Source organism: Rhinolophus hipposideros, assembly GCF_964194185.1.
Source record: "Rhinolophus hipposideros genome assembly, chromosome: 11".
Classification (NCBI taxonomy): Eukaryota; Metazoa; Chordata; class Mammalia; order Chiroptera; family Rhinolophidae; genus Rhinolophus; species Rhinolophus hipposideros.
Genome location: NC_138057.1, coordinates 79,097,424 through 79,107,178, shown reverse-complemented (window position 1 = coordinate 79,107,178; position 9,755 = coordinate 79,097,424). Strand labels below are relative to the sequence as shown.

Below are 9,755 nucleotides of genomic sequence, written 5' to 3'. Positions count from 1 at the left end.
GCAGGAAAAGAAGAGAGCTGCTCTGCACAGAGAAAAGAAGTAAACGAGGCAAGAACAGAGGCAGAGACCCAGGAGAGGCAGGAGGGAGGGGAGAAGAAAGCCATCCCCACTGCCCAGCAGCCTTGGGACTCCCCAGCCCCGAGCTGCCTCCAAGGCTTGGCAGCTCTTCCCACACCAGGATTCCAGGAGACCCATGTCCTCTGACCTCAAACCCCCTTTTCTGCTTAAGCCAATGCGGGAGGGGTTCAGGCCTTATGCCCAAGACCCCTGACTGAGTGCTCCATAATCCAGCCCACAGGCAACCTGGGTTCCCAGAGTGACCGTGCTGGCCAAGGACCCTCTCCCCCGCAAATCCTGGGCTGTTACCCACCCTCCTGCCTGGAATGTTCCTCTGCCTCCCCGCCCTTTGGGACCTGACCCAAAGCCCTACTCCTCCTCACCAGTGTCCCTCCCTGAACCTTTCTGTGCTTCTGGACACTTGCTTTTGAGTTCATTTCCTGCCTCGGTGTCTTCAGACTGAACCAGAGATCAGCTGAGGACCTCTCTGTACCCCACCCTTCACACTCCTCAGCCCCTAGACTTTGCCTGATGAGCCCCCTGGAGCAGAGGTGAGGGCAAGTGCCTATGGAGGCAGGACCCCAGCAAAATCCCCCAGTAGGAAGACCCTGGCCAAGCCGATGGGCTCAGCTTTTGTCACCTTCCTGCTACTGCACGTTCTTCCACTCACTCCCTAGGCTCTGGGTGTGTTACACACCCAGGGTGTACCATGTGTGCACCCATAGTCAGGGACCCTGCTGCCAACCAGCACGGGAGGACCAAAGGCACACCACCCAGCTGGTAAAGACCCTTTATTTCCACATTAAACAGAACTGGTCCGTGCTGCCGCTTGGCCCAGCGATCCCCAGGGGCAGGAAGAGCTGTGGGAAGGACCTGGGCCCCCTGAGGCACCCATCTTCCCTGTGCCAAGGCCCTGCTGTCTGTTGGAAAAGGGCCCCGGGCGAGGGGAGGAGTGCCAGGAGGAAATGCCAGAAAATCCTGGGCAGAGGCCAGCAGGGGGCCTGGCCACAGGGGGAGTCCCCAGCAGGACAGACTAAAAAAGCAGCCAGGCCTCCCTCATGGCAGGTGGGGCCCCAGAGCCACAGGCCCAGTTCGGGAAGTGCCAGTCAAAGGCCATTCTGGTCGGTGAGGTCACAAAGGGGAGCTCCCTGCGACCTGAGTCCCCCTGACCCAGGCCCCGCAGGCCCTTGAGGCCCAGCTCTTTGGACAGGCCACAGGCTGCAAGAGGCGCCAGGACCCTGAGAACAAAGTGTCTATGAAGCCGATGGCTCCCCTGCAGGGACGGGCCACCCCCTAGCTAAAGTCACTCTGGATCTCTGTGGATGGCCCCCCTCAGCCTCCCAGGTACCAACCACACCTGGGCCCCTGCTTTCAGGGGCAGCAGTGGGCATTTTATGCCACAAGGCATTTACCACAACTCCCCAGCAACAAGAGGGCAGATGGCCTACAGCTGGCGCTCCATCAAAAGCTGGGAGTTGGCTCTTAGGTGTGTACGTGCAAAGGTGGACTTGTGCACATGAGTGCACCACACACACGAGCATGTGTGCACAACGTGTACGTGTGCATGTGTCTCCATGTTGCTGGGCCTGTGCTGTGAGTGTGTATGTGTCCTCGGGGGGACTGTACACAATGGCTTCCCGGGCAGACCGTGAATGCACTCACTCCTGTGGAGTGGAGGGGTATGGGCACGGACTCACGTGGGGGAGGGTACGCAGCAGCAGCTCTGGGCACAGCTGTGGGGGAGTGCGCGTGCCCTGGGCCGGGGGCACAGCAGGGGCCTGGGCAGCCCTCACTGCCAGCTGGCACAGCTCAGAGGCAGACTCCGCAGAATGGCCTCCAAATTCTGCTTGTCAGCGCGGATCTCGGCGAGGTCACTCTCGAAGCTCTGGATCTGCAGCTCCTGCTGCTCAGACTCCTGCTCCAACAGCCTCAGTTTCCCCTGCAGGGTCCCGGGTGGGCCTAGCCGCAGCCTCAGGCGCTGCAGTGCCCACTGGGTCTCGTTCAGGGCCCGGCCTGGGGCTCGGTGGGTGTCCAGCGAGCCTGCAGAGGGGCAGAGAGCCTCTGTGTGAGCCAGCTCCCTGCAGGCCCCGGGAACCTGCTCGGCCCAAACCTTCCAGGGTTCTGACTACCCATGATCCACCAGGAAAGTGAGGGACCAAGAGGGCAGTGCAGTGAGGTGGGTAAGGGTCTGGTCTGGGTATCGCACCGAGCTCGTGTGCAGACTCTGGAACTTTCCCCCTGGGTGGCAATGGGCAACTGTGCATTTCTGTTGTTGGTGTGCCTACTGTTGTTGAAAAAGGCAGCCTTAGGTGAGCCCTGAGCCTGTTTCCTCGGCTATAAAGCAATGGTTGTGCGAGGTCCCCATGATGCTGATTGGCTCCCAACGCCACGTCGATGGACCAAGAGCATGTATTTAAAGACTGTCTGTGCCAGATGTGGGAGGGCGCATGGGTGACACAGCGTCTCTGGCTTCAGAATGAGGGGCTGCAGGCCTGGGAGCAGGCAGTGGGGAGCTAGCCCTGGCCCTACACAGATTGGCTCTATTTTGGGGGTTAAGGACTTCCCGGAGCCTACCAAGTGTTAAACAAAGGGGTGGGGCCAGGTGCTCACATTTGAACTGGGTGGCGGTGGTGGTGGTGATGGAATTCAAGGCTACCTGCCTCACCTGGCTCTTGTCATGAAGGATGTGACACTGAACAGGAAGGCAGGGCTCAGCCAGGTAGGAGTGGGAGGGATGAGGATATAAGTCCCAAATGGTTTCTATTCCCACACACTGGGCCCCAGAGCTCCCCATGGCCCAGAATGAAGCCTGGGTTGGATGGCAGGCAGCTGCAGGGGCTGAGCCGGGGGCAGGAAGAGGCAGAAGGGGGCTGAGCTGTTGCCTGGGCACATCCTGCTCCCAGAAAAGACCTGGAGAGACCCCACTGTCCACAGAAAAAGTCCAAACAGCCTTGCCTTTGAGGAGATTCAGAATCGGGTTACAGCCTCCATTCTAACTGCCTATCTGGGGCTCCCAGGGGGAGAGGCAGGGTCCAGGTGTCTGCCATTCCCTCCTGCATCCCCAGGTCAAGCACTGTGACAGCACGAATGAATGAATGACAATGACAACAGCCAGAGCGGTGTACCCTCGCAGGGCATTTGTTCCGTGCCGGGCAAGGTGCCCAGTGCAGAGTCCCTGGCATCAGGTATGGACTGGCGGCTGTGCGTGAGCACAATGAATCAGGCTCTCCTGCGAACCACAGTTTTCCCCACTAACGGGCTGTGGGACCCCGGGCACGTCGTTTAAACACTCTGTGCCTCAGTTTCTTTGCCTGCAAAATGTCACAAGAATAAGTGTCCTTGCCTCCAAAAGTGAGAATGAGAATTTTACAAGGTCATGTGTGTGAGAAGCTTAGCGTGGGCCTGGCCTCCAGCCAAAACACAGACCACGGGGATCCTACCCCCTCTTGCTGACAGTGATAATTGAAAATGCGTGCTGTTACATGATGGACCTTAAAGACATTACTTTAAATGAAATCAGCCAGCCACAAAAGGACATATACTGTAAGATTCTACTTATGTGAGATCCCTAGAGTAGTCAAATTCAGAGACAGAAAGAAGGATGGTGGGTGCCAGGGGCTGGAGGCGGGGGGAATGGGGAGTTAGTGTTTAATGGGGACAGAGTTTCAGTGTGGGAAGATGGAAAAAGTTCTGGAGATGGAAGGTGGGGATGGTTCCATAACCACATGAATGTACTTAATCCACTGAACTGTACGTTTAAAAATGGTTAAGACGGCAAATTTTGTGTTATGTATACCACAATTTTCTTAAAAATGCATGTTGTTCATTTCAGCCCAGAAGCTCTGATACCGTCCCCTGCTGCCCCTCCCCACTCTGAGGCCTCCATGCCTTGCTGGCTGCTGTCCCTGTCATCGGAAATGTCTCCTTGCTAAAGCTCATCTCAAATTCTACCTCCTCTGTAAGACCCGCTACTTCCTGACTCTCACTGCATACCAGGAACGCAGTGCAGCACGCACTTCCTAAATTATCCCATTGTTACTCCCATTTCACAGATGGGGGAACTGATGCTCAGAGAAGTAGAATGACTTTCCCAAGGTCTCACAGCCAACGAAGGGGAGAGAGGCAGCCTGGATCCTAGTCTATCTGATTCCGAACCAGCACCTACCTGCTCCATGATGTCTCTCTCCTCTGAAACCCTCAACCCCTGAGGGCTGCCCCACTCCTCTGGTACCTACAGGTGCTCTGTATATGGTGAGTTTTCCATGTCCCCCTCCCCCACTAGCCTAGTGGCCACTTGAGGCACAAACTGAACTCGCTTCTGGGCACCCTGCCTCCCATGGGGGCCTGGGGCAATTATAAATGACCAAAAGGCTGGGGATGGTGGAAGCTGTGGAGATGAGGGAGAGGAGGAAATCTCCCCAAGGCCTGGGCCTCACAGGAAGACCCCAGAGGTGCCCCAGGGACCCAGGGATCAGGGCCCAGCCTCGGGCTCGCCTCACCCAGCCTGGCAAGTAGCTCCGACAAGGCTTTGATGTCCTTCTTCAGGGAGGTACGTGATTCCTGGATGTGCCGCTCCATCTCGCCCAGCCTGGCACCCACCTTCCAGAGGGAGAAGGGAGGAGGGAAAAAGGAGGAGGGAGGAAGGAGGAAGAGCTTGCGTGACTCCCGGCTGGCTCTGGGGCCAGGAGGAAATGGGTGAAGGCCTTGGCACACGTACCTGCTCAGCATCCTCCAGCGCCTTCCTGTGCGCACCTGAGGCTAGCACCTGCCGGCTGGCCTGTCGGAGCGTGGCCTGCGTCTGGCTGGAGAGCCGGCTGGCCCGGCGGTGCTCCTGCTTCCCCTCCCTCAGCAAGGCCTTGGCGAGCTATGGGTGGGCAGCAGTGCAGGGAGAAAAGGGTGAACAGAATACATCCTTTTAGAGGTAAAAAGCACTATGGCAACCGTGCCAACAGGGGCAACAGTCAGCGAGAACTGGGGAGGCACACATCCATTAGAACTTGGCCCCAGTTAAAAAAAGAACAGCCTGGAGGTTTAGGGAGTATGGCCAAAGAGACTGAGGCGTGAGTCCTGGTGATGTGATTTAGGTTCCTGACCCAGCTGGGCCTCAGGTTCCTCACCTGTCCCATAGGGACAGCAGCGACACCTATTTTCTGAGGAATCAATAGGGTCACCCATGTGAAACGAGGAGCTCAGAGCCGGGGACCCACTGAGCCCTTAGTAAGGGTGGGGTATCCAGCACTGCATCCAGGAAGGGGGCGGGCCTGCAGGGGCAGCTCTCACATGACAGTTGTCCCACAGGCCCAGAAGGCAGGGATGCCATTGTCGTAACATCTGTATGCCTGACCTTGGCACTGTCCTTGGCCAGTAGCTCAGCTTCTTTGCCCTTCTTCTTGGCGCTGGAGGAGACAGACGCCGCATTTCCCAGCATCCTCTCTGCCTGCTTGGTCTTCTTTTTCGAGTCCTCGAGGAGTCTGCCCCGGATGACGGCTGCCTTCCTCCTCAGCCCAGTCTGGTCCTTGGGCCGAGGAAACTGCAGCTTCATTCCTGCAAAGCAGGCCGAGGCTGTGTCAGGGGCACCTGGCTCACGGCTGGAGAGCCTGCCAGAGGCCTGACCAGCCCCCGACCCTCAGACAACACGTGTGGAGGTTCGAGACGCATGACATCTCTGTGTAAGCTACTCGGGCTTATCCAGGGGTGGGGGGGCTGAGGGGACAAAAGAGTGAGACATACTGCCCGGTAAATATAAAGACTCATATTATATCACGATACTTATTAAAGTCACAAAATTACATGGTGGTCAGCGCCTGGGCCCATGGTGGGGGTGGGGCACCACAGCACATGACACAGCAAAATCCACGCAGCTCTTTGTCTTTACGTACTACCTATCTCTCAAAAGGCTTTGAGGCCCCTTACAGAGAGGTAAATCAACAATTGGACCATTAAAATTAGAAACCGAGGGCTACCTGTAACGGGGTGGGGGGGGCAGAATGAGGAGGAGTGAGAAGTGCCAGAAAATTAGGATAATGACATTGCAGGTACTGAATTCCCTATTTACCTCTGAGCTTCCTAGCAGCCAAGACAAAAAGGGAAATATAATTCACATAGGTTTTATTATCTAATAAGACAGTAGGCAAAGCCAAATTTTAAAAATAATCAAGCCTTCTAATCTTTACAAGCATAATACGACATAATTGCTCTATGAAAAGAATCCAGAAATTAGATCTACTTTGCTTCTGGTACACAAAACTGGTGTTCCTTAAAGTGTACTCTGTGGAGTCCTATTCCTACAGGGTGTTAATAAATGTCAGGGAGAAGTGGCAATTAAGTTTCAATAAAGTGAACCAGGTTTCTTTATTGCAGGACTTCTCAGGGCCTTTAATATTCTAAGGGGTGCACTTTAAGGCCTGAAAGGGTGCTATAGCACAAGGCATTTCCTAAACTTCTTTGAACACAAACCCTCCCTTAGCAGAGCAGATCGTAGGCTACAGGCCCCGGGCACAACCTGGGAAAGGCTGTTCAACATTTCAGTCAGGGAATTTTCCTTTCATCCTGAATGCCAACTGAGCACAGGCCAACAGGTGCTAAGAGAGGGTACCTCTGAAAAGGGGTGGGAACAGGGAAAAGGACCTGGGATTAGAGGTTTGAGGTGCAGCCTCCGTGGATTACAGAGCAGTGCCAAGGAAGCAAATTTCCACTGAGTAAGAAAGTTCTTCATGCAAGAAATTTCTTATTCTCAGAACCATTCAACAATGAGAAGGTGATCCCTTGTGATGTAGTGAGTACAGCGTCACAGGAGGCAAGCCAGCTGAGGGCAGATGAGTCCCCTGCCTGGCATCATTCATTCACCTTGTAATTCTCATATTCTAAAGTCCTACTAGTCCATCATTATATATCATTGAATTTACATTTTTCTACACGTGAATCAGACACGCACATACGGCCACGCCTTTCCCATTGGAAGTCCTTGACCAGTGGGTGCCCAGGACTTCAGACTGCAGAGGAACCTAGAGAATAGGAGGCACTGCCCAGCTCACCCTCTGCCCAGAGGGTCTGGGCCCACGGCTGGAGCCACATCTCTTATGGGCAGCAGGTGGGGTCGCACAGGGTGGCTGTAGACCTAAGATGACAGCAGAGGTCTGACTTCTGGTCTCAGACTCCGAGAAGCATCAGGAGCTCAGGGTGAGGTCCTGCCTTAACCAGCTCATCGGAACAGAGCCAGAAATAAAGGGCAAGGGGGCTTCTCTCTGGAGCAAGCAGGACATCACATCATGCAAGGGGACACCGAGCTAGAGAATCATGAAACTGGCTGGTTTCTACTCAGGTCAGCTCTGACCCAGAGACAGATATCAACTCCTTTCCTCAGTCTATCTGTCTGTAAAATGGGAGCACTTAGCCTCATTTTCCTAAAGCTCAAAAGAGACCTGGACTGGCATCAACCCACACCCCCTTCTAAGGAGAAACTCTGCATCCACCCTGTAGCCCCGACTGAACACCGGACCATGGCAGCCATAGTTATACCAGGTACCGGAACCCCCAGCCAGAGAGGACCAGACCAGGAGTAGACAGCCCATGGCATCAGATGCTCTGCATGTGGTCTGGTGATGGATGGCCACGTGGGCAAGTACCCGGTGAGTGGTACGTGATATGGGGAGAGAAAAGCAGCCACGGGAGAGGTTCTCATGGAAGGAGCTGTCCACGTGGCTTATGCCCACGTGACTGGACTTCTGTCGTCTGCAGCCAAGCCTGCCCTGGCTAAGGCAAGTCCAGGTGGCTGCCGTGGGCATTGAGTCTAGGGCTCAGCAGGGCACACGTACCTTCCAGGTCAGCCAGCAGGGCCCTGGCTCCCATGACGGTCACTGTGGCAGCCTGCACGGACGAGGAAGCCCGGGTCAGAGTGGCTCTGGCCTCCTGGTGCAGCTGGAGAGAGAAGAGAGAGGCTGGGCAGGTGGCCCCCTGGTGCGCTGCCTGCTTCTGGGCTGCAAAGGCCAAACTGCGTGGTTTAGCACTGTGAGCACAGTAGGTGCTTGCTAAATATTGGGTGAGTGAACCAATGAATGAAAGAATGAATGAGACCCATCCCCACTGTAAGTAACGCTGAAGAAGAGTGGTGGGCGTGGCCCTGGGTGCTGCTGGTGCAGTTTTCTGTCTGTCTGTCCACCTGGCCTCCTCTCACACTTCTACTTCCCAGGAAAGCAGGAGCTCCTGCCCTGGCTGACTGAGGTTCTCTGGAGGTTTGGGGGAGGCAGCTCTGGTCTTTGCTCCTCCCTCCCCTGCAGCCCAGACCCCAGATCACCCGAGGCAGCCCCAACCTCCTCCAGGTACCTGCCTCCAAGCACAAGAGCCCACCTGTGTGAGGGGCTGTGTCTTGTGCAGCATGGCCTGGGCAGTGGCCTGGAGGGCCCGGGCAGTCTCGGTGACCATGCGCTCTTTAGATGTGACCGTCTTCTCCACGGCCTGCACCTTCAGGACCAGGTCCCCGGCCCAGGACTTCTGAGGCTGCAGGGAGATGGAGGGCTCAGGCAGGGTGAGGCAGGAAGGTCTGTGGGGTGGATCCTCTGCTGGGTAAGAGGGCCCAGGGACACAGATGGCGGGGAGATGGGCAGGTGAACACAGACAAACAGAGGGGTGAGGGTGAAAGACAGCAGGCTGGGGACCCCATCTTGAGGCTCGGGTCCCAGCCCCACCAACCTCTGGACACGTGGCCTCATACAAGTCAGCTGAGCTCCCTCATCTGCATTTCCGTCCAAAAGCCCCCAGTCCCTATGCTGAAACCTTGGGGCTGGGCGTACTTCCCAACTCAGAATCCCCAGGCTTGAGAGAAGCAGTGCTGTGCAGGCACTGCACATTATCTAACGCCCTCTGAGGCATCTGGGAAACCGGCCCTCAGGGCCAAACACGGTACTGCTTGCATTACTACCCTTCACACGTGGAGGGGAAGCAAAGATCCCGATAAGCAGCCTGGGACCCATAAGTGCCACTCACGGTTTGTCCCAAATGCATTTGTATACGCTTAGTCTTTTTTTAAAGTTCAGTTCTCGAGTTTTGGGATTTCAGGATTACTGAGAAGACGTGATGGAGCTGATTTATCCAGAGGTGATGAGTGCAGGGTGGCAGGTACAGAGGGGACGAGGCTGACACACCCCGAGGGCCACCCTGCACATAACTCATGAATCCCCTCCCAGCCCTAGAATAACCCAAATAATAGGCGCAAATAATAGGCGCAGGAGGGAAAGACCTTGACAAAGGTCACGGCTGGAGCAGTGGAGCTGGGATTGAGCCCGTGTCCCTCTGGGGCCCGTTGCTAATGCCACTGTGAAGTAGAAGAGGCCCCACTTTTATATTATTATTGTAATCAACAACAAAGATTGGCTGTGCTCCAACTGTGCCACGCAGGTGCTCCGCCCGGCCCTGGAGGCGGATTATCTCATTTGAATCGACTGCTATACAGTTAAAAATAAGTCACGGCTTCTGCCTCTGCCTGGCCGGCACTGGTTTCCCAGCAGCCACATTCTCCCCTGTCCCCGCCCCATGCTGACCTGGGCTGCAGGGGCAGCCAGCGAGGGCAGGTGTAGAGCTGTGTCTGCACCAACGTGCTGCACGGAGGCCAACACACTCTGAGCTTCGGGAAGCACTTCTGCCACCGCCATGCCCAGCGCCTTCTGGGCTGCCTGGACCTCCTGGTACCTGAGAGGAGACAG

General features: G+C 55.9%; 1 protein-coding gene across 1 annotated transcript in view; it reads right to left on the bottom strand.

Moving 5' to 3' along the window:
- Nucleotides 1–796: 796 nt before the first annotated feature.
- Nucleotides 797–9,755, bottom strand: part of LAMC3 (laminin subunit gamma 3) — a 56,544-nt gene continuing 47,585 nt past the window's right edge. Inside the window, exons 22-28 of the mRNA XM_081065509.1 lie at nucleotides 9,594–9,741; nucleotides 8,404–8,553; nucleotides 7,872–7,974; nucleotides 5,402–5,601; nucleotides 4,775–4,921; nucleotides 4,557–4,656; nucleotides 797–2,097 (exon numbers count right to left, since the gene is read on the bottom strand). Of these exons, the coding sequence (XP_080921635.1) occupies nucleotides 1,847–2,097; nucleotides 4,557–4,656; nucleotides 4,775–4,921; nucleotides 5,402–5,601; nucleotides 7,872–7,974; nucleotides 8,404–8,553; nucleotides 9,594–9,741 (1,099 nt within the window). The 3' untranslated portion in view covers nucleotides 797–1,846. The remainder of the gene's footprint in view (nucleotides 2,098–4,556; nucleotides 4,657–4,774; nucleotides 4,922–5,401; nucleotides 5,602–7,871; nucleotides 7,975–8,403; nucleotides 8,554–9,593; nucleotides 9,742–9,755) is intronic.